The 24,698-nt window shown below is 48.4% G+C and overlaps 1 protein-coding gene across 4 annotated transcripts; it reads left to right on the top strand.

Annotated features, from left to right (window-relative positions):
- The first annotated feature begins 1,514 nt into the window (after positions 1-1,514).
- Positions 1,515-21,910, top strand: ZBTB21 (zinc finger and BTB domain containing 21). Of its 4 annotated transcripts, none has more exons than XM_086315754.1 (3): positions 1,673-1,808; positions 14,687-16,271; positions 16,872-21,910. In XM_086315754.1, the coding sequence occupies exons 2-3, from the start codon at positions 14,699-14,701 to the stop codon at positions 17,840-17,842; spliced, it is 2,544 nt and encodes an 847-aa protein (XP_086171880.1). In that variant the 5' UTR covers positions 1,673-1,808; positions 14,687-14,698; the 3' UTR covers positions 17,843-21,910. The 4 variants fall into 4 exon arrangements, with proteins under 4 accessions (XP_086171863.1, XP_086171880.1, XP_086171871.1 ...); XM_086315745.1 differs by lacking the exon at positions 1,673-1,808 and adding an exon at positions 3,723-4,022; XM_086315737.1 differs by having other exon boundaries at positions 1,515-1,808; positions 14,687-21,910.
- Positions 21,911-24,698: the final 2,788 nt, after the last annotated feature.

The following is a 24,698-nucleotide window of genomic DNA, read 5'->3' on the forward strand; positions in this document are numbered from 1 at the left end:
AGACACCAAGGTGGATCCTCCTGAGGCAACTGGAAGGGATGCAGGCAGAGAACTGCTCTGGCATCTGGTGCAGTACACTAAAAACCAGACAACTGAGCTTCTAGCTCTAGCTACACAGCTGGTATAGGTTTTCTTACCTGTAAAGCACACTCACCCAGCCTAACCACACAGAACCGTAAAACTCAAGGCCCTTTGAAAGATTTACAATCACTGTTCTTTTACGTTCAAAGCCACTTTTTGCTCGACCACGATTCAGTTCAAAATACAAAAAAACTTTTATAAAGTTTTAAAATAGTTGCAGCAAAGGCTTTGAAGCACAAGATTCTTCCTTTGAGACTGAGTCCTCTTAAAACGAGAGGAATGAAAACAATTCACAACAGAGCTGTTCACTTGGGACACGTTTTTCATTTTAGTCAACCTAAGACAAGATTATTTCTTACACGTATTCTTCAAACATTTCATAAATTATTTTATCTTAGGTCATGTGCATAAATTCAACTTTAAAAAATATTTTATCTGAAAATTAAGACATTTGAAAAGTGTTAAACAACATGGGTTTAAAATCCAGGAATTAAAACATCAGTCCTAGAAAATATCGCTTTAAAAGGCAGTCTCCAGAACTCCCTGAGGGTCCAGCGGTTAGGACTCTGACTTTCCACCACAGGGGGAACAGACTGGACCCCTGGTAGGGGAACTAAAATCTGGCATGTCCTACTCAAAACAAACATAACGCAGTCTCCTCGCCCTTCCAATCTGATCTGTTCTGGCTTTGGGGAACACATCTAGATGTATGTGTATCTTGCCCAACAGAACCTTTCTTTAGTGTTTACAGTTCGGCATTTCTGTCACACTAATTTTCCGGTTTTGAATGAGTGAAGTGAGTTTTCTAATTGACGAGCTTGTAACATTCATACAAGAAAACGACAGTCTACCAGACAGCAAATGAGAATAAGAGAGGGGGGAAAAATTAGCTGCCCAGTGATCTTTAAATCAATGACTATAAAAATGAAGGCGTTTGGGAACGCGCAGCTGACAAGCGGATGCCGCGAGAGAAGCCACCCCCACCTGTTCAAGTGGAAGGAACCTGGAGGCCCGTCCACCCCAAGTCAGCCCTGAGTGGTACCCACGACCGGACCGCCCAGGTCGATTCTTCTCGGCAGGTCGCAGCCCGCGTGCCTCCACAGGCATCTGCGAGACCGGAGGCACCTGGACCTGGAGGTACCTGGGGTACCATGCCGCGGCCGTCGGAGAACCGTCCTCCGAGGAGGCGAGTGGAGGCGCCGGCGCAGCGCGCCGGGCCGGGGGCACCAGCCGGCGAGCCCACCGACGCGTGACCCGGCGGCGCCAAGCCCACCGGGGCCGCCTCTTGTGCGCCCTCGCGATGCGCGCCCCTGTAGCCTTCGCTGCCGCCTCCCCTCAGGGCCGCCCGTGGGGCACGCGCACCCCGCCTAGGGTCGGGAGAGGACGCGGGCGCGGGCGGCGCGGGAGGAGGAAGAACCTCGAGCGGAAGGCGCGCGCGGGAGGACGCGGCAGCGGCAGCAGCGGTGGCGGTGACCCGGCTGCCGTCAGGCCCGCCCTCGCCCAGCCCCCGGCGCTGCGCACCTCCCTCGCCCCGCCCCCCCCCGCGGCCCGGTGGCCAATCATAGCGCCGCGCACGTGACGAGCGCTGCCTGCGATGACCTCATCTCTGGTGTGGGATGACGTCAAATTCAAGATGGATGGAATCACAGCGGCAGCGGCGGCTGCGGCGCGCGCGAGCCGAGTGTGAGCGGAAAGGGGCCTGGCGTCTGCCTCGGGGCTGAAGACCGGTGAGTAACTGTCACGCCCCTCGCCCCAGGGGAACTGCGGGGCCCGTGGGAGGCCATAGCCTCCCCGCAAAACGCGGCCTTTCCTGACGTAACTCTGAGGTGATCTCTCTCCTCCTTTTTCTCTCCGCCAGCGGGTTGCGGGTTCTGAGCGCTTCTGCGCGTGCGCCGGGTTCGGCTCTCACCGAGCATGCCCCAGGCTCCCACGTAGCCGATTGTGCCTTCACACTGCGCATGCTCTTTGCCCGCACTTGGCCTCGCCCTCGCCACTGCGCACGCTCCATCCCTCACTGGGCTTCCCTCGCCGGGCCGGGTTCCCCTCCGCCGGGCGGTTGGGGTACCTTCCGGCCGAGGGCGCGTGCTCCATGCCGGGCAGGCGTGGAAGCCGGCCGGTGTTCGCCAGGGTGCGCGAGCGTACGCGGAAGCTTGGGTGCGGGGGAACCCGCACCTGCCGCGGCCCGCACCTCCGCGCCACCGCCCCCTCGAGCCCCGCCTGGCGGCCAGCGGCACATCCAACCACTGACCCAAGCAGACTGCTCTCTCTGCCCCGTCCCCCGACCGACCCCTCCGGGAGGACACGGTTCCCCGACTTTCCACCGCTGGTCGCGAGCGTCCCTGCTGAAATGCGGATCCCCGTCGCCCCCAGTCGAGAAAACTCTGGTCCGCAACTTGCGGGGTTGGGGTGGGGAAGGGGGAGTTGACTCCCGACTGTCGCGCTGGAGACCCCGCCCCAGAGATCTCCTCTGCCGGCGTCCCGGACATATTTTCTCTCATCGCCCAGACCCCTCACTTGGAGCAAGTTCACTGACCCACTACAGAAGAGCATTCCCTTGACCGCAGGAACGCTCCGCGGTCCTGGCCCTTCACTCCGGTTGGTGCGCACTCAGCCCGCAGCACTGCCCTGCTTCTGGAAGAAGCCCCTCGAGCAGCACGTTAGCGGGCAGGGTGATTTTAGAGACAGGTTCTCCGGCGGGATGGCCTGGCAGTGGGAGGTGGGGGAAGCGTTAACCAGACCCCGCACGGTCTAGCAGCCTAGGGGTCTTGGTGCCGAAGGTCAGGAGCGGCTCACGACTAGCATCTGAGGGCACCAGCATGTTCAGCAGAGTCCATGAGTGTTCATAACGCTGACCCTGAGTCATCCGGACGGAGCCTGCGTTGTGTACTGGTTCCTTGTTTGGAAGAAAGTGGGTTAATCCATTTTAGATTTCTCCTTGATGGTTATTTTTGAGACCTTTTACCCTCTGATGCTTGGAGTTAAATCCTTCATCCACTTTAAGGAGTAATAGTCGTTACATTGAATTTGAGAATCGCTAAATATCGATGTTAAAAAATAAAGTAGAAATTTGGGGCACTAGTTTACTTAAAAATAACTTGAAGTTTAATTCATTCTTCCTGTTAACACCATCCCGCGTTTAATGTGCTTCATTCTGTGGAAATAGAAGTTGGAAAGACTATGACCCCCACCTTTGAGGAACTTAAGATAGTTTACGGCAGGGCATATTAGGTGTTTAACAGAAGAGGGGCCAAGTTATTGAGAGAGTGTCTGGGTTAGCGGGAGATGACTGAGGAACCATTTCAGTTGGCCCCAATGTCAGTGGGGTTGAGGAGAGCAGACTCGAGCTGTTTATGACCAGGGCTTGACAGGCTGGGTCACTGACTAGAAAGGAAAGAGAAGAGGTTTCTAGTTTGAGAGACCTACTGGTTGGCAGCATACCAAACTAAATGGAGTATGTGAAGAGCAGCAGATGTGGGGGTCAGTCAGGATCATAGGTACGGCACTGGACAAGGGGCGTATCCTGTAACGGAAGAGCCCTGAGAAGTCTAAGCAGGAGAACAGAGTTGGGAGTCATTGGCCAGTGGGATTTAGGGCCACAACCACTCATCCCAAAAGCAAAGACAGCTGCCACCTGCAACTCTCTCGGCCCAGCCCAGGTCTCAAGCCTTCCTGATGGTTTCGCTCTTTGTCCAGGAGGCACTTGTTGGACCTGCATGAAGTGTTAGGAATACACAGCTAAAAACAAGGGTTCTTCCTTTCATGGACTCCCATGAGAGGGTAGATGTAGAGGCAGGTAACTTAAAATAGCAATGGTACTGAAGAAGAGATGAGGTGCTGTGGTGGCTTAGGTGGCTGAGCTCCTAGCCAGGAGCCATCTGTGGAGCTCTGCAGAGGCAATGACATTTGGATCTTTCTGTAGGAGTTCTACCACTGAAGGAAAGGTAAGAAAGACGGTGGGTAGGGTAAATGCTCACCTGCATGCTGTCCAGTAGGGGTGGGGAGGTGGACTGTGATCACAGTATGCAGACTCTTGTGTGCCAGTTTGGAGAGTTTGGTTGGGTTTTATCTAGGGAGCAATAGAAAAATCGATGCAGTGTTCTAAAGGGCGCTGACGGGGCTAGCTCTGCTTTAGGGAAACAAGCAAAAGGCACAGGTTCCACTCCTGCATCCAATTAGAGTGTCAGAGTCCAGAAAAATCAACAAATATTTATTGTTGTGTAAGATACCGTGTTGGGCATTGTGAAGAGTGTCAGAAGACATTATAGAGTCTTAGCCCTTAAATAGTTTCCAGTTCTGCTGGGGGAACAGACAGCTAACAGTGTGTGGCACTGAAGAAACACTGGAATAATACTGGAGTTGAAAGGTGTTTGCTCGATGCAGATGGCAGTGGTCCAGGAAGGTGTGTATAGTGTAGTGATCTAGGGCGGCCATAACAGAGCACCACGGACCAGGGGCGTTGAACACCATTCTGGAGCCACGAAGTCCAAGATGAAGGCTTTGGCAGGGTCGATTTCTCCTGAGGCCTCTCTGCTCAGCTTGTGGATGGTCGTCTTCTCTGTATTTACAAAGTGTCTCTCTGTGTCTGTGTCCTTATCCCCACCTCTTACAGAAACACCACCTCATTTGGGGGACCTTAGGGCCCACCCTTAAGGGTTCGTTGTAACTTCTGATGTCTTAGGGGACCCTGTCCCTATATCCACTTACATTTTGAGGTGCTGGGGTTAGACCTTGTGGGACAGTCCAGCCCATGACTAAAGGCTTAATGGAGGCCTTGAGCTGAGCTTGGAAGAGTGAGTGAGCTTCAGCTGAGCAGTGTTGGGGGAGGGGTTAGAGGAGGCCTGGGACATTGCAAGTTGGGTAACAGAAGAGGTGAGACCTGCAGGTCTGTCTCAGAGACAAAGTATCTGAAGCAGGAAGTTATCACAAGGCAATAACTAAAGCAAAGAGAATTGAAAAAGTAGTTTGAAACCAGATTGATAGAACCCTGAAGTCCATGTTTTTAAAATTTTGCGTTTTAACCTATGGAGAGCCATTGTTTTCATCATTTTATTTTTTTACCGAGGTCTTAGGTGTCAGCTAAGCCGTGACGTCAGGGCATTTCCCGACCATGTTCTGCGAACCTTGGTTTCTCCCCCAAGTCCTAGCACCCTGTTTATTTCCTTGTAGCTCCTAACAAAGTCAGAGTTACCTTCTTTGTTTCCTTGCTCACTGTCTGATTTATCCCACAAGAAAGTGGGGGCCTTGTCTGTCTTATGCACCTCTGTATTCCTAATGTCGAATTGCACCTTGCACATAACAGGAGCTCAGTAAATAAGCTGAATTAATGATAGTAATGCTTAATGCGCACATCCAGGGAATGATCAGAGCTTTGTTTTAAGAAGCCAGTCTGGCAGCAGTATTAATAAAAGGTGGATTTGGAGGGCATGATAGGAAGAACCTAATACCACTTGAAAATATGTTAGGGTCCTTTTGTAACAAGAGCAGAAACTGACAGATCAGCTTAAATAGAAAAAGAAATTGACTTTAAAAGTGGAGGGTTGCTCTTGAGAGTGAAGGAAAAAACGAAGAATGGGGCCAGGAAGGATGAAAACCAGGGTAACTGCAGGAGTCTGGATCATGGGCACTGTGGGCTGCATTTTCAGGCTGTGACTGAGATGCACCGGCTCCGCTCAGTTCTGCTTTTGTTGTTCTGAGCCCATTTTTCAAAAGAGAGTTTCCTACCAGGCTTGGCCAGCCCTGAGTGAGGCCCGACAGACCACTCAGGATGGCGCGCTCCAGCGCAAGGAAGACTGGCTGCCCAGCGGCCAGCACCAAGCCGAGGTGCCTTTTGGTCGTGGCCAAGCACACACCCTTAGACCAGATCAGACCCTCTCTAGGGAGACTGAGCATGTGGGAAATGGGACCCAAGGCAGTGACATCATTGCTCTCCAAGGGTCAGATCAGCCAGGCCCGCTTTGAAATCCGAGGAGCTGTCGATGGTGTCTGGATGTCTGCGTTATCTCCTAGTGAGCCATGATTAGACCTCACCTCAGAGCCAACTTCCTGTCACCATCTCACAGTGAAATCAAGGAGAGTCAGGGCTGAACCCAGAGGTAAGGCTGTGGGGGTGAACAGTGTGTGTGTTTATATTCCAGAGTCAAATGTAGGTGCTTTGTTTTTCTGTTTGCTTTGGAGAACGATATAAGAAATATCCAATATTCCAAAGCATCGTGTGCCCAGAGTTCAGTTTCACATTAATGTTTTGGATGTAAAGAGAGATTTCCCTACAGAACTGGTAGCAAGGCTTTTACGGGCTGGTCTAGGAGCAAATTCGATGTGCAGTGCACCTTTAGCTCTGATGTCAGTTTGGGTGTTAGTCTCCAGGACTTGGAAGCTGGTTGGTGTGAGGTTATGTGGCCCCTCCTCATCTCCCGGCCCTCATCCACCTCCCAGTTTCCTTATATCCGAGTGTTAGCTCTGCTTTGCTTTCTTTTGTTTATAGCCCCAGAATGTTCTATAGTCCAAAAGTGCCTACCCTTTCTCCATCTCCTTAAAAATCTTAGCTTCCTGCAGTTGGTATAAAGAGGGAATTATTTGCGTTGAATTAACTTATATTAAGATATGGATTCTCTGTCTTAGCACACGGTCCCTGAGGACTTTGAGGTGATGGTATGAAGTAGTTTTCTGGAATCCAGTTGTGAGGAGCGCTGAAGCTCTTCTAGGGAATTGGAACTTCAGCCCAGGGGCTTCTGGGGTTTTGAAGCCCTGGCACTGTTAGATGCATGTTTCTGGGAAATGTCTACAATCAGTGAAGAGCGGAGTCTGTGGTAACATAACCATCCAGTGAGCACGGAGCCCCCATCTGTACTCACATCCCCAGCATTCACTCATGGACCCTCCCACCCCTGGGCCAAGTCAACTGCTTGCTGAAATCATTCTTCTCATAGCACTTTTTGTATCCTTATGTGTCTTTCCTACTGTGGAAACTTTCAGGAAAGGAAGAGAAGGATGAAGTCAAGTGCCAGCTTGCAGACAGGAAATACTGTATGTACCGGAAACTTGTAGATATACTGCGTTTGTTGACCTTCATAAGAATCCCATAGGGTGGGCAGCCGTTAGTCTCATTGAACGAGTTAAGGAAACTTGTACTCAGGTCGAGTGATCTTTACAAGGTTAGATACCTAATAGGTGGCAAAGCCAGGATTTGAGACAAGTAGATGACTATGAAAGTCTTTCCCATGGAGCTGTAGTGACTGCCATGGAGTGTTAACTGTAAAGATTCCCTCATTTTGAAATATCAGGAAACAACATGAAATAGAAACAATTCAGGCAGAGTTTGGGAAGATTTCTGTTCAAGGATCCGAGTGGTAAGCAAGCCAGCCCCTGGTTTTCCTGGGGGATTTCCTCCCAGCTTTTTCCATAGGGAAGGGACCTTTTCTTCCCTGTTTCACCCACTTTTCCTGTAAGAGTGCCAAGGTTTCCACTGTGACTGCAGCAGTGGTGGGCGCTCTGCACTGGGGACTCCGGAGACGAGCAGTGGGAGGGAGGGGCCGAGTCACAGCGCGTGTCCACATCAGAGCCATCAGACTCAGGATGCCCTGTGTGTCCACAGTTAAAACATACTGAGGTTAGGGCTTGATAAGTCAGCAGGGTTATGAAGGAGGAAGTACCTCTGGCACCAAAACTAGCCTTATCTGAGGCCAAAGAGCTGAAAGGGCAGGTGGTTTTGAGAGTTCAGCCTGCATATCCACCAGCCACTGAGGGTGTGATTATCACCCTAATCTTGATTATCTCATGACACTCAGTAGTCATGATCCCTGTTGCTGCCTGCATTCTTAGTGTAGCATTTTATATTTTTAATAAAGTTCTTAGGCTCAATAAGTATATCTACCATGTCATGAAAGCACTAAAGTCTACAGTGATCATTGTTTGCCGCTAGACCAGGAAGGGGCTCCATGGTTAAGCTTTGATGATTGAATGGAAAGGTGACAGCAAGGGCTTCTGCAAGACGGTGAGGAGTCTGCGCTGCTGTGCCTGCGTGCCCCTCTCACCCCCAGGACCCAGAACCCTTGGTCTGTCTCCTGAAGAAGATGGGAGGGGTCACTGTCCTCCAGTGACCCTGGAGGGGCCTTACTGATGCTCCCAGGGCCTCATGCCTCCACCCCCTCCGCAGCCTCATCACCTGCAGTCCCCTACATGTGTCTTTTGCTCCCTCAGGGACTTGGTCTTGTCTTTGTATATTGGACACTGCTCTTGTCCTTGACATGTCCTCCACCCATCCTTCCTGCCTCCCACGTTTTCTGACTTCAGCTTCTCCAGGAAACTTCTGTTGTGGAATGCCTCCCCGACCTTCCTCTCAACCTGGACCCAGTGCCTCACCTCTGCTCCCATCTGCACCTCTGCACCCTGCCGCCTGTGCCTACACACCGGAGTGTGTGAGGGATCGACTTGTCCTGTTCCCACGCAAGGCTGAGAGGAAGGCAGGACCATGCTTGTCAGACTGGCAGCCTCCCTGTCAGGCCAGTTCTAGCACACACTAGACAGGCGGCCGGCCATGAGGAGCGTGCAGCATGATGACTAAGAGTGCAGGCCCTGGGGCCAGGCTCCCAGCCCCACTGTCAGCTGAGTGGGTGACCTTCGGCACACTGCCCCCGACTCTTAGTGTCTGGGTTCCCTGATTGGTGAGACAGGGATGATGGCAGTGCCTATTTCAGATGTTTATGTGAGAACTAAGAGGGAACTAGAGGTAGGGTGGTATGTGGGTGGAGATGGCCTCTGGAGCCAGGTCATCTGGTAAGAGTTCTGCTCTGCTCCTCACTGTCTGTGCAGACTTGAGCAAGATACCTAACCTCGTGTGCCTTGGTTTTCTCAGCTGTAAAATGGTGATCAAATAGTACAACCTCCTCGGGTTGGTGTAAATAATGAGTTTAATAATGTAAACGCAAAAGATGTTTATAGTAGTATATTTACAGCAGAGTAAACCCTCAGATATCAGCTGTCATTCATGTCTGATCAGTGTCTAGGGAATGGAGTGGAAAACCAGCACCTGGAGGAGTTCTGCTGTAGTTGTCAGGTTTGGACACATTTAGCTGCTTTTGCCTAGAAAATCCCATGGACGGAGGAGCCTGGTAGGCTGCAGTCCATGGGGTTGCGAAGAGTCGGACACGACTGAGCAACTTCACTTTCACTTTCATGCATTGGAGAAGGAAATGGCAACCCACTCCAGTGTTCATGCCTGGAGAATCCCAGGGACGGGGGAGCCTGGTGGGCTGCCGTCTATGGGGTCGCACAGAGTTGGACACAGGAAGTGACTTAGCAGCAGCAGTAGCAGCAGAGTTAAATGAATAGATTTCAATTCCAAATAATTTTCCTGGACAGTGACTATTCCTCTTAACAACCCAGCTCTCAGTGACTTACTTTTCCCTAATTCCCTGTTTCATCCAAGGAGTATAGAAGCCTGTGGTTTAGGGATTAGAAGCAGTTACTTAGAACAGAAATACAGGTCATGATAATTGGAAGGGAGAGAAAGAAGGAAACTTTTCTGAACAATTAAAAGTGAGAAAATGTAGGAGTAGGAAGCAGATGGTGTGTGGGTCAGCACTGCTTCCTGTCCAGGGACACAGAACATTTCACTTGGTTTCGTCTTCACACAGTCCCTTGATTTCTTCGTTTGGGTTCCCCCAGAAGCAGACCCTGAGACATGGACTCAGATGTAGATGTTTATCTGGGAAGTGATCGCAGAAAGCACAGGAAGGGTTGTAGGGAAAGTGGAGCAGGAAAGGGTGCCCAGAAGGGTCCGTTAAATGACCAGGTTCCTGTGCATGTTTAGAATATCTAAATGAATTCCAAAAAAAATTCTGCACCAATTTTTCTGTCCAACTTCATCTCAGGTAAGGACATCCTTCCAGTTCTGGCGGCATCTTTATCTCCTCCCTTCCCTACCCCTGCAGTCAGTCCTTCAGAAGTTCTAATGGTATCTTTACGTCCACTCCTGCCACCCCAGTCCAGGCACCATCCTGTCTGGCACATATCCCTGCAGTGGACTCCCAGCTGGCTTCCCAGCTTGCAGCCTCTCCTGTGCTCCATACTTTGCAGCATAACCAGTGGAATCTTTTTGAAACAAAATTCAGATGGTTGTCATTCCTCTGCTCAGAATCTTCCAGCAGCTGCCCTAGTAAAAAGTGCAGTCCTTCCAGTGGTCCACCCAGCCCTGCACGATGCCTCCCCATGCTCCTTCAGCATCCTCGTCCACAGCCCCCTCAGCTCTGCTCCAGCCCTGCTGTCACCTTGTCTTCCCTCTGCCAGTGTGCTTGGCCCTTGGTGATCCTCATGGCCCATCCGTGTGTCTTCCAGGCCTCCTCAAATGCTGTTTTGTTGAGGGAGTGAATAAGTGAATGATATGTGAAGTTCCTGGTGCTGTCTGTAGTGTGTTATAAGACCTGAATAAATTGTAGCAATTACGGTTTTCTCCTTTAATTCTCACAGTAACATTATTAATACTATTGTTACTTTAGGTGGGAAAACTGAGGCTCAGAAAGCTCTAGAGCATTAGCCTAGAGCTGTGCTGTGCTTAGTTGCTCAGTCATGACCAACTCTCTTTGCAACCTCATGGACTGTAGCCACCAGGCTCCCCTGTCCATGGAGATTCTCCAGGCAGGAACACTGGAGTAAGTTGCCATGCCCTCCTCTAGGGGATCTAGAGCACTGACATTTAAACTGTATTAACTCTGAGCCACAGGAAGGAGTGTATTGTACAGTCAGTCCTCCATATCCATGGACTCTATCAACTACCGATGGAAAATATTCAAAAAGGAAAAAATCCAGCAAAACTTGAGTTTGCTGCTCACCAGCAACTATGTAAGTATCATTTACATCATGTTACGTATCATTGATGTAAGCATCCAGAGATGATTTAAAGTGGGGGGATGTGCATAGGTTATATGCAAATACTGCACCATTTTTATAGGAACTTGAGTGTCTGTGGGTTTTTGGTGTCTGTAGGGCCTGGAACCAGTCCTCTGTGGATACTGAGGGACGACTACATCAATTTTAAATTGATTTTAAGAAACCCTTTTGGAAAGTACTTGTCCAGACTTTTGATTTTGCATCTCCTGAGCCTCTCTGTCCCTGGGGCAAGATCTGAACTAGCTGTCTCAAAAATTATTTGCACTAAAAATAGTGCTTAGAATGCAGCTGAGTTATGAGTGTGGTATTTATAAGCTTATTTTTTTTTTTCTCTGCTGACCTCTGTAAATGATGGCAGATTTCTTTGCACATAATTAGATGCGTGAGTACAGTGTAGTAAGATTAAGGAAGAAATTAAAATGGCTGTCACAAAAAAGAAGGGAAAAACGTGTCTCTCGGGCATTCACCATCAAGATGAAACGATGCCAGGCAAAACTGAACAGCAACTCAGTGCAGGTTGACCGAGGCAGTTGTCTGTGTACAAGCTACAGGCTCCGAGCTTCGTCCCTGGAAGCAGAGCCTTGCCTCTGTCAGTCAGGTCGAGTCAGCACCACAGCAGGGAGCCAGGGCAGCAGGGAGGGAGACCTGGGGCCACCAGACACTGGTCACTCCAGGTGGCAGCCTCTGTGGCTTCTGCCGAAGACCACAGAGGCTGTCAATTTGGTTACTTAATTGCGTCCGACACTTTGCGACCCCCATGCACAACAGCACACCAGGCTTCCCTGTCCCATCACTAACTCCTGGATCTTGCTCAAACTCATGTCCATCAAGTCGGTGATGCCATTCAACAATCTCATCCTCTGTCGTCCCCTTCCCCTCCTCCTGCCTTCAGTCTTTCCCAGCATCAGGGTCTTTTCCAGTGAGTCACTTCTGCACATCAGGAGGCCAAAGTATTGGAGTTTTAGCTTCAGTACTTCCAATGAATATTCAGGACTGATTTCCTTTAGGATTGACTGGTTTGATTTCCTTGCAGTCCAAGGGACTCTTAAGAGTCATCTCCAACACCACAGTTCAAAAGCATCAGTTCTTCAGTGCTCAGCTTTCTTTATAGTCCAACTCTTACATCTGTACATGACTACTGGAAAAACCATAGCTTTGACTAGATGGACCTTTGTGGGCAAAGTAATGTCTCTGCTTTTTAATACTCTGTCTAGGTTTGTCATAGCTTTTCTTCCAAGGAGCAAATGTCTTTTAATTTTATGACTGCAGTCACCACCTGCAGTGATTTTGGAGCCCAAGAAAATAAAGTTTGTCACTGTTTCCATTGTTTCCCCATCTATTTCCCATGAAGTGATGGGACCAGATGTTATGATCTTAGTTTTTTGAATGTTGAGCTTTAAGCAACTTTGTCACTCTCCTCTTTCACTTTCATCAAGAGGCTCTTTGGTTCTTCTTTGCTTTCTGCCATAAGGGTGGTGTCATCTGCATATCTGAGATTATTGATATTCCTGCCCGCAATCTTGATTCCAGCTTGTGCTTCATCCAGCCCAGCATTTCTCATGATGTACTCTGCATATAAGTCAAATAAGCAGGGTGACAATATACAGCCTTGATGTACTCCTTTTCCTATTTGGAACCAGTCTGTTGTTCCATGTCCAGTTCTAACTGTTGCTTCCTGACCTGCATATAGGTTTCTCAAGAGGCAGGTATGGTGGTCTGTTATTCCCATTTCTTGCAGAATTTTCCACAGTCTGTTGTGATCCTCACAGTCAAAGGCTTTGGCGTAGTCAATAAAGCAGAAGTAGATTTTTTTTTTGGAACTCCCTTGCTTTTTCGATGATCCAGTGGATGTTGGCAATTTGATATCTGGTTCCTCTGCCTTTTCTAAATCCAGCTTGAACATCTGGAAGTCCTCTGTTCACGAACTGTTGAAGCCTGGCTTGGAGAATTTTGAGCATTACTTTGCTAGCCATGTGAGATGAGTGCAATTGTGTGGTAGTTTGAGCATTCTTTGGCAATTGCCTTTCTTTGGGATGGGAATGAAAACTAACCTTTTCCAGTCCTGTAGCCACTGCTGAGTTTTCCAAATTTGCTGGCATATTGAGTGCAGCGCTTTAACAGCATCATGTTTAAGGATCTGAAATAGCTCATCTGGAATTCCATCACCTCCACTAGCTTTATTCTTAATGATGCTTTCTAAGGCCCACTTAACTTCGCATTCTAGGATGTCTGGCTCTAGGTGAGTGATCACACCACTGTAGTTATCTGGGTCATGAAGATCTTTTTTGTGTAGTTCTTCTGTGTATTTTTGCCATCTCTTCTTAATAGCTTCAACTTCTGTTAGGTCCATACATTTCTGTCCTTTATTGAGCCCATCTTTGCATGAAATGTTCCCTTGGTGTCTCTAGAGGGATACTAAGAGGCTGTTGGCCAACTGTTGACCAGAGGCTGGGTAGCCAGCAAAAGCTGATCCTTTGAAGCTGGAGGAGAACCTGCAGGTGTGCTGGGTGCCATGTCTGTGTATGGATAGTTTGTCCTCTAGAGAATGGTAAGACTCTCTGAACAATCTTAGTTACTCTGAATCCATTTTATATTAAAAATACATGTCTTAAGTATTTTAAAGAAGAGATGGCATTGTAAAACCAGCCCAAAGAGATGAGATGTTACGGCAGCAGCTGCATGAGAGAAAGATTTGGAGAGTCAAGCATCGTCTCTGTGTGAAATGGCTTCATCTTCATCAGGAGTTAATCTAGACACTTTTATTCTGAATTAAATGTCTAGTAACCCTGCAATTTGTGAAAATTAATGGCACGTTTGTCAAGTCCTTACCAGGTATGAGATACAGGCTCATTTAATTTTCAGAGCAGCCCTAAAGGAGGGCACAATTGTTACCGCCTCATGTGAGGAACCTGATGATCCCAGGTACTAGTTGACCACAAGGGCGGAGCCAGCGCCCAGCCACTAGGCCCTGAGATCTCACCTACAGACTCGAAGAGTCTTGGTGAAATCTCAAGTCAGACCCCTTAGGTTTAGAATTAGTATAATTAAGTTTAGCTCCAGGCTAAACTTTCCATTGTGTTACTGTTGAAAGTGTAATTTGGTAAGAATTAGTATTAGGATTACATGGTGTTCAGCATAAGAAAGTAAAGAAACTTTTCTATATAATGTTTCTAACTTTTTAAAAACACTTTGATGCGATAGTAGTTAAATGATTTCTCTCTTTCTAAATTCTTATCTGTTTTTTGCAACCTCTACAGCCTATTGTTAATTCACATTGTGTTTAATCATATCCAGTAATAAAACTGTTTCCTTTAAGAATTGTGGACTTTATAGGGTTTGGTACTACATACTTACTCTGATCTAATAAGGAATAGAATTAAGCATCAAATGCATAAGGGCCCTAAATAATAAACCTTGTTTTCAAATATTGCTTCTCTACATACCTGCCAAGTTCTAGGTGCCTTTTTGATGGTGTGAAATGCTTGTTACAGAGACTTAGTTTCTCAAGTTCATCAGTTTTAATGATGGATGACCTACTTAAGCTGTGATACTTGTTTCTTTGTATTTTCTGTGTTATTTAAATAAGATTGTTCATCCAGAAAGTTTTTGTCAGGCCACAGTCTGCTGGTGAGAAGACAGCTGCTGTTCCCTGCCCTTGAGGAGCCCTTACCTGGGGGCGCATCGCACGGCCTTGTTCACAGTGACTTTATCTGTCTTTCAGATAAGGCTGAGCATGGAGGGGCTGCTGCACTACATCAACCCAGCACATGCCATCTCTCTCCTCAGCGCCCTCAATGAGGAGCGGCTCAAAGGGCAGCTGTGTGACGCGCTCCTGATCGTGGGTGACCAGAAGTTCCGAGCTCATAAAAACGTCCTGGCTGCCAGCAGTGAATACTTCCAGAGCTTGTTCACCAACAAGGAGAACGAGGCACAGACTGTATTCCAGCTGGACTTCTGTGAGCCAGATGCTTTCGACAATGTGCTGAACTACATCTATTCTTCGTCTCTGTTCGTGGAGAAGAGCAGCCTGGCTGCCGTGCAGGAGCTCGGCTATAGCCTGGGCATCTCCTTCCTGACCAACATCGCCTCCAAGACGCCCCAGGCCCCCTTTCCCACGTGTCCCAACAGAAAGAAGACTTTCACCGAGGACGAGGAGAACAGTTCTCAAAAGAGAAGCGTCATCGTTTGTCAGAGCAGGAACGAAGCCTCCGGGAAAGCCGGGAGTCAGAACACCCCTGAGCTGAGCCACCCTCCCCGGCCCTCCGCCAGCATCGCGGTCAAGGCAAATGCCAGTAAGCCCCCCGGCCCAAAACCCACAGAGCCCCCACACCACGTGGCGCCAGCTGAAAAAAGCTGGCCGAAAGATGGCCCCGCGGTTCTGGCGAGGCCGCCCGAGCTCGCCGGGCCTTTAGAGGAGCCAAGCCGGGGCGGCTTGGCCAAGCGGGCCGTGGCACCACCTTCGAAGCCCCCGCTGGACCGGGCGGCCGTGGACGAAAGGCCAGGCGCCAGCGCCCTGCTCCCCAAAGGCGTGGCCGTGGAGTTGGCGTTGCGGAGCCCGCGGCCGCCTGTCCTGTCCCTGCGGGGCTCTCCCGAGACGCCCTTCCTGCTGAAGGAGGCGGGCCGGGGCAGCGGGCCGGGTGAGGACCGGAACCTGCTGTATTACTCTAGGCTGGGGCTGGTCATCCCAGCCGGGGCGCCGGCGCCCGGGACCCAGGGTGTGGACCGCAGCGGCCCACTCGTCAAGAGCCTCTTGCGCCGGTCGCTGTCCATGGACAGCCAAGTCCCCGTGTACACGCCCACTGCTGAGCTGCAGGCTCCCCCAGGCGCGGGCTCGGGCGATGTGGCTGGCAGTGTGCTCTGCGCCTTCTCTTCTCAGAGGCCGCCCTCGAAGGACGGGGGCGAGACGGTGGCCCCCGACACCCGGACCCCTGCCCCGCAGCCTCACCGCCTCAGGTCCTTCAGCGCTTCTCAGCCGGCTGAGCGGCCGGGGGCGCCCCAGGGGCCGGAGGTGCGGGTCAAGGCCGAGCCGCGCAGCCCCCCGGAGCCATGCGACATCATTCGCGTCACCGTGGGGGATGCCGCGGCCGCCACGAGAGACCTGGCGCTACAGACAGAAGACGACCGGAAAGACCCCAGCAGACTCCCGGCCAAGAGGCGGTTCCAGACCGACAGGAGGCTGCCGGCCAAGCAGCCCAAGGCTGAGAGCCCAGGCTCCCCGGGCTCGGGAGACCCCCGCGAGGAGGGCTCGAGCCCATCTGCCCTCCGGGCCGACTTCCCAGGCTCTGACTTAAACAAAGACGAATTCGGTGAGTTGGAGGGCACGAGACCAAACAAAAAGTTTAAATGCAAACATTGCCTTAAAATCTTTAGATCCACGGCGGGCCTGCACCGGCACGTGAACATGTACCACAACCCCGAGAAGCCGTACGCCTGCGACATCTGCCACAAGCGCTTTCACACCAACTTCAAAGTGTGGACGCACTGCCAAACGCAGCACGGTGTGGTGAAAAATCCGGCTCCGGCCGCCAGCTCCCATGCTGTCCTGGACGAGAAGTTCCAGAGGAAGCTCATTGATATTGTGCGAGAGCGGGAGATCAAGAAAGCGCTGATCCTGAAGCTGCGGCGCGGCCGGCCGGGCTTCCAGGGCCCTGGCGGCTCCCCAGCGCAGGTCCTCAAACGGGGCCTGCGCTCCCGGGCCAAGGGCGCGTATGTGTGCACGGCCTGCGGGAAGGCCTATCGCTTCCTCTCCCAGCTCAAGCAGCACGTGAAGATGCACCCGGGGGAGAAGGCCCTTGGGGCTCCCAGGGCCGCGCGGCCCAGGGAGCGCGCGGCCCCCGGGGGCGCAGCGGGCGGCCCGGAGCTCTATCTGTGCCGCCTCTGTAACGCCAAGCTCTCTTCTCTCCTAGAGCAAGGCAACCACGAGCGCCTGTGCCGCACTGCTACGGTGTGCCCCTACTGCAGCCTCAGGTTCTTCTCGCCCGAGCTCAAGCGCGAGCACGAGGGCAAGTGCGAGTTCCGCAAGCTCACGTGCCTGGAGTGCATGCGCACCTTCAAGTCGGCCTTCAGCATCTGGCGGCACCAGGTGGAAGTACACAATCAGAACAGCATGGCCCCGGCCGCTGGCACCTCCCCACCCCGGCCTGACCTCAACGGCGAGGCCACCGGCCCTGCCCGGCCCCCTGTCCCGCCCGAGCCTGGTCGAGCCGACCCCGCGGCCACTGCCGCCAAAGACGACCCCGCGGGGGGCGGCCGCGGCCCTGAGCCTGTGAACTTTGACTCCGAAGACTCCACCTGCCTCCCCGAGGACCTCAGCCTCTCCAAGCCGCTGAAGATCCAGGTCAAAGAGGAGCCGCCGGAGGAGGCCGAGGAGGAGGTGCCCGAAGCCGGCGCGGCCCCCAAGGACCTGTGGCCCTGCGAGAAGTGCGGCAAGACATTCCCGGCACCTAAGCAGCTGGAGCGGCACCAGGAGCTGCTGTGCTCCGTGAAGCCCTTCATCTGCCACGTCTGCAACAAGGCTTTCCGCACCAACTTCCGGCTCTGGAGCCACTTTCAGTCCCACATGGCCCAGGCCTCTGAGGACCCTGCGCACCGGGAACCTGAGGCTGGCCCGGGCCCCGCCGGCTCCCCGTCGCCGCCCCCGCTGCCCCCACCGCTGCCCAAGATCCAGCCCCTGGAGCCCGACAGCCCCACAGGCCTGCCCGAAACCCCCACTCCCACGGCCGACAAGCTGTTCGCGCCCCGAGAGTCAGACACGCTGTTCTACCACGCGCCCCCCCTCTCCGCCATCACTTTTAAAAGACAGTTCATGTGTAAGCTCTGCCACAGGACATTCAAAACGGCCTTCAGCCTCTGGAGCCACGAGCAGACCCACAACTAAAAGACTTCTCAGCCCTGGAGACAAGTTCCGGTCTCCAGACTTCAGCCCGAATCGTGAACTGTGTCATAAGAAACAAAATATTTTTAAAAAAAGAATAATAAAGGTTGCAAATCATTATGCTTGAATATAAGTTTGAGGTGAACTGATATTAATGAGAAATGTCCTTACTCAACCTAGGAAAACTCCCAAAAGCCCTGTGCTTCTGGACCTTCAGTAATGCCTTTATTAATGTGGAAGTTTGTTCTTGGTTGTTTGCATGGTTCCTCATCCCATGGTGTCAGTATAATCTACTTGAGGTGGTTTGGTTTTTTCTTACTGATTTTCAGTTATTGAAGCACTATGAAAGTATTTCTTCTTTAGATTCTATGAAGAAACCTAAGTTCGTACATCTTAGCCATGTTCTCAAGTCCAAACATATCAGAACAAAGTGGAGTAGTTTGCAGTATTAAGATCCTAGAGTACTTCAGCAATAAAATTAAAAAAAAAAAGATAAACCTCAACTTTAATAAGATATCCTGACACTTGATAAAAATAAATATTTGGTATTTTGTGGTTATTTAGAACCTTTTTTGTATGAAAATCGTGAGATTTAAATCAGCAATAGTAATACTTAGGTTTATATAAAATAACAAAAAACTTGCTCTTAGGTCATTTCATGTAATTAGTGATGGAAGACTCAGGAAAGGAAAGCATGGGGATTTCTGAAAGCCCTCCACCTTGGTTTCCAAAGCTTTGGTGGTGGTGGGCGTGGTGGTCAGAGCACCCACCAGGGCCCTGAATTCAGACCAGCATCGAGGGGCTGTGCAGGTTTGCTTCCCCTGGTTTGTGCCATCACAGATTGAAACTGTGTGTAATGGGGACAGTTAGCATACAGCACAAATTTTGAACTTAACATTAGTATAACATGTAAGGTCAGGACATGTACTTATACAGCACCCCCCAGAGTGAGTGCAGCTGCTCTAAATCCCGAATTACTGTTCACTTTCAGAGACTTGAAGCAGAGGGAGGAGCCACACCGCAGTCTCCACACCCTTTTCAAGAACAACCTGTACAGTCATCAGTTTTCCTGCCTCTTTGTATTGTGATTTCTGTTAAGATTTTTTGGAGTTTACAGTGGTAAAATGTCCATAATGAAACCATCCTTCTTTAAGGCACTGCTGAATATTTCATAAATATGTATGAAAGTACTCTCAAGGGTCCACAGTTAGTTTCTGCTACTTATTTTGGCCCATAGCACTTGGGCTTCTTTTTTTGTTTTCCTATTTTGTGTAAGTTGTAATTTAAAGCCTTTGAGTTGGTATAGTCCAGAGTTCATTGGGATGTTTAAAAAGGAAAAGAATTTTTATTTCATTGGCAGGGGTGGGGAACTGAGATACATAGAAGTAGAAATATTGTCGAAACCCTTAAATTCTTTCAAAGTAATGATGGACCTTGATGGTAAAGCCTCCAAGTTTATTAATTTTTTTGCAAGCTTTTCTTTCAGATAAGAAAATCAACTACTGTGACTGAGAAATACTCTACCGAATACTTAAACTGGTCCTCTGGCAGAAGTCTGTTCATAGTCTCATAACCTGCATTCCATACCAATAGTAGGAAAGAGATTCTTTCTTTTTTATGGAAACACAAGCATTTTTATAAAGTTCTAATTGACTTTGTACACTGTAGAAACTACATGTGAAATTTTGCCTTTTATTTTTTCATTTGGAAACTATCAAAAGTCCCCAAATATGGTTACTTCCTATTTTTGTTCTTAAATTTGATGGAGAAAATAAAATTAAGTTGCCATTATTGATTATCGCCATCTTTAGATTTCCTTGAACAAACCTATGCGTTGTAAAGACAGCAAGAGCATGTGGTTTTCTGTGAAACATTAGGATAGGTTTATTGTTTGTTGAATTCATTCCCTGCATAATGTGGTATTTCTTACTCAGAACACCCTGGTAGCTATCACTTCAAAAGAAGACAGTTCCCTTCAGAGTAATGCTTATTTATGGCTGCTGGAGGCTGGGTGGATAATTCCCTGATACATGGGATCTTGGCATTGTAAACTCAGTATCCCAGGACTTGAATCTTTATGCTACATTTTTGAAGATTTTTTAATAACATTAATTAGTAAAAAAAAAAATATTTTTGATCTAATATAGGCTCTGCATATCTGTTAGATTTTAAAAATTGCCAGTGTTTTGTCTTGTCCACATTTTTGTCTAGGCAAGGAACATAAGTTTTCAAATAAAATTTTGAACCAAAAACATTTATAATGCAGTTCTGGTTTTTCTATTACTTTTTATACTGTACCTTAAAAGCATTAGGCTTGGAAGAGTTTATTTTGGTGGTCAGAAAAATAGGCTTCCTCTCATTTGACTATTTTAAATGTTAAGATGTAAAATAATGAAAGACAGATAAATTGCTTTATGCAGTAAAGTGTTTTTTTAAGAATGTTTAACTCAGCCAGTAGGCAAATACTTGGTATAAGGCAAGTTGGTCTTTTCATACTGAAATGCGTTAGCTAGGAAAGATATTCTTGAAAATCTTTTTTTTTCTGATTGTAATTAATTTTGGGAAGTGTAGAAAGGTCCTTACTCCTTTGTACGTATTCAGGATGCCTGCCTTTTTTATGCAATTGTGGAAAGAATGTCAGATGTTTTAATATATTCTTTGTTAATCTGAAAACTTGTTATCTGATCATTTTCTTCATTTGGGGGGAGGGAGGAACACCACAAAAAGGGGATTTTTATCAAAATAAGTAATGGAGGTAACAAATCTTGTACATTTTTTATAGTAAAAATATTTAAAGAATAAGAGACTATTCACTTTTAGAACTGGTTATGGTTAATATGCGTTTATAACTTTGTCAAAATATACAACCAACGGTTTGACAGTGATGTCTGCATCTGTAGTGAGATGGATGTGGTTCCTGGTTTTCTGTTTGGGAACAGATCATCCCAGCCTTCTCTTAAAAAATATAACCCCAGCACTTAATTGGTGATCATCTGGTCCACACACAGCACCCATGGGTGCTAAGAGTAGTAACTGAGACCGGAATTAAATGTGCCCTTTGGTGGAGAAAAGAGGTGTGTTCAGGCCAACCCTGTGGTTGGATGAGGGAGTGACAGGAATGCACTGGTCCAAGTCGGCCTTTGTTCCCTCAAACTCTGTGTGTGTGTGTGTGTGTGTGTGTGTGTGTGTGTGTGTGTGTGTACAACCATAATCTGGAACTTCAGAAAGTAAAATTGTTTTCATTTCTTACTGCAAAAATAATTACATGTCATTTGTAACAGGTTTCTTTATAAATTGCACTAATTAATATTGGAATGTTACAAGTCAATTTATCAATTTCTGAAGTCTCTTTGATGTTTTTTGCAATAATTGTGAAAAGCATTATTGATTTCAATAATGCTAGCACATATTCTTTAATAAGTTCTTTAACACTGGCTTTTTTTAAGTTTTACACATAGTTTTTTTTCTTGTGGCTTTAGCACTTTAAGGAGTTTGGCGTTTGCATAGTTTTTGGTGTGCTTCCCGGGTATGCGCCAGGGCGTCACGTTGCCACGTGACTGGAGAAAATTCATGGTCTGTCTTTAGATTCTGGAGGAGAAAAAATGAGTCAATGTCAGGTTTTTAAAAAATTCCATTTAGAGGCAGTCATTTGGGAACCAAAGTATTTTACTGTACATCTTTAAAATCATTGAATTCAGTGCTCTTTAGTCATTTATTCGTGCTGTCCAGATTTTCCACAAAGTTATACTTGGTTAATTTACGAAAGTGATAATTTCTTCTTGACATTAATCCAAGACTGTTTCAAAATTTTCATTGAATAAATGCTTATTGCTAAAAGAACAACAAATGTGGTTTTATAACTGTGTGTATTTTGTTTCATATGCCTCTGCGGAGAAATCATTGTTCAATTTTATTTAGGAATAAGCTTTTTTGGACTGAAAACTCATAGTAAAATAGGATTCTACCTAATGTTAAGCCATCGCTTCTTTGTATCCAGTTGTCTGTTTACTTTGCTTAAATCTCAACTAAGATTGAGTGGAGTCAATAAATTTGTACTGTATTTTGTTTTGAGTTGTGGTCTCATTGGTATGTTTTGGACTTGAATGATACAATAGTTTATGGAAGCTGAGATAAAGCCTTTCCTTCTGCTTGGGGAGTGTGAGTGCTGCTGCTGCTGCTGCTAAGTCGCTTCAGTCGTGTCCGACTCTGTGCAACCCCATAGACGGCAGCCCATCAGGCTTCCCTGTCCGTGGGATTCTCCAGGCAAGAACACTGGAGTGGGTTGGCATTTCCTTCTCCAATGCATGAAAGTGAAAAGTGAAAGTGAAGTCGCTCAGTCGTGTCCGACTCTTCGCAACCCCATGGACTGCAGCCCACCAGGCTCCTCCATCCATGGGATTTTCCAGGCAAGAGTACTGGAGTGGGGTGCCATGGCCTTCTCCAGGGGAGTGTGAGTAGCCACCCACATAAGAGAGAAATTTCGTCTCCCCACTGCTCCAGGTGGCTTGTAAAGCTTAAGTTATTCAGGCACCACAGATGCATAATAAAACCCCATAAGCAGAAGTCTTTGCCTGTCCACCTTTTTCTTTGCTGTCCAGATGGGTAGTTTTTAATGTGATTGTGGGGATAAATGCATAAAAAAGGACATGTTTAGCACCCTAGTTTTGTTTCACATTTTAAGGGATTCCACATAGCATCTTTTGTCATTCTAATCAGGCTCTTCCAGAACACCCAAGGTGTGCTCACTCTGAGATGTTAGCCGAAGTGAAGAGCTGGGATGATCAAGGCCAGTTCCCTTCACCTGGGCTTGCCCTCACCTCTTCTCAAGGTTTCGTTTTCCCTGCCTGATACCCTAGCCTAGCTTTTCTAGGGATCCTCTGCCTAAAAGTTATGAACACACTACACCAGGTGTAAGTGGTTTAATCTTTATTTTAATCCACTTTAGCCCTGCTGTTCAATTTGCCTCCGAATATTGTTTCCTAAAAAAAAAAAACAACTTAGGTTTGCCCTTTGTTCTTAGTAATCACAGGCTTCCTGAGGTTGGCACAGTGACACTCCTGTTGCATCCTTTATCTTGGGCACACACTCAACAGACGCTTGTGGTGGCAAAACCATGACATTACATGTCTCCAACATGTAACACTTTGCTGGCTAGAGGCCCAAATCTTGTCTCTGTGAACCATGGAAGTGGAGTGGCAGGTATACCTCCTACAAGGCACTTGTCTGGAGAAAATGATTCCCCGTGTTGTCACAGAAGCACTTTAAATAGAAAGCCTGCTGTAGCATGAACTTGGCTATCACAAGCCACCATCAGCCCTCCACCTTAGGGTAGAGTCCCTGGGCCCCTTTGTTGATGTAATGAAACAGGAGGGAAGGGGGGAGGGCACAACTTTCAAAAGAATGACATACCCCAAGGACACAACATAAACCCATTAGAATCAAATGGGCCCAAGATGGCAGACAAGTCAACTTCCACTAGACCTTGATCCTCCATCTGCAAGCTAAATGACACACCCAGAGGCACCATGACAGTCCCAAGGTAAAGACCAAAAAGTGGGCAGTGGCCCAACTCTTGGAAATCTCCACACCTTCCCCAAAATAAAGACCATAAGGAAAGCTGAGTGCCAAAGAATTGATGCTTTTGAACTGTGGTGTTGGAGAAGACTTGAGAGTCCCTTGGACTGCAAGGAGATCAAACCAGTCAATCCTAAAGGAAATCAATCCTGAATAATCACTGGAAGGACTGATGCTGAAGCTGAAGCTCCAATACTTTGACCACAGGGTGGGAAGAACTGACTAGTTGGAAAAGACCTTGATGCTGGGAAGATTGAAGGCAGGAGGAGAAGGGGCAACAGAGGCTGAGATGGTTGGATGGCATCACTGACTTGATGGACAAGAGTTTGAGCAAGCTCTGGAAGTTGGTGATGGACAGGGAAGCCTGGCATGCTGCAGTCCATGGAGTCAGACATGACTGAGCAACTGAACTCCCCAAAATACTTGGAATAATCCTATGAAATTACCCAGCCCATAAAAACTAACCATGCCACATTTCAAACCACTGCACTCACTGTGGTGAGCCACAATCTATCTGTGGAGTGTGTTTCTCTCTGAATAAATCCACTTTTTACCTATCACTTTGTCTCTCACTGAATTCTTTCTGTGATGAGACATCAAGAACCTGAGCTTCATTAGGTCCTGAAACCAGATTTGTGATCTCAGTTGGGAGACCATGGGTTTTGGCTGGGATTGAGTCCCAGTCATGTGAGTTCAAGTCCCAAGAAGGGTTTTGGCCAGATTGGAGTCCTGGCCATGTGGGTTTGAGTCCCAAACTGAGTTTTGGCTGGGTTCAAGCCCCAGCACGTGGGTTCAAGTCCCAATCTGAGGTAAATGGTTTCAGCAATGTAAACTTGCTTTTCACCCAGCTGAATGTTTCAGATCCTACTTATTGTGGTTGACAACATTTCCTCCAGGAAGTACTTCCCTTCCTCTGTCCGGCCACTCCTCCCACTCTAACCCAAAGCGGCTGTCCTCCAACGTATTCTCATAAAACTCTGACATGACCCTGCCATCCCTCTAACACCTCTGTCTCACCAGGTATGGTTCCTCAGGAAAGGCCCAAGGGTGGGGGCTGTTATTACCCATCTCTGTTTCCGGAGCCAGGCAAGGGAAGGGTTAACTATTTGATAAATACAGCAAAAAATCTTGCCCAAGATGAGAGACAACCAGACCATTGGTTTTCAGCTAATATTGGAAGGAAACTTCCTGAATACCTCTGCATGCTTCTGCTGCTGCTAAGTTGCTTCAGTCGTGTCCGACTCTGCAACCCCAGAGACGGCAGCCCACCAGGTTCCGCTGTCCC

The sequence above is a fragment of the Bos grunniens genome, chromosome 1, assembly GCF_055505025.1.
Source record: "Bos grunniens cultivar Pamir isolate PY7600 chromosome 1, Bosgru_T2T1.0, whole genome shotgun sequence".
In the NCBI taxonomy this organism is placed as follows: Eukaryota; Metazoa; Chordata; class Mammalia; order Artiodactyla; family Bovidae; genus Bos; species Bos grunniens.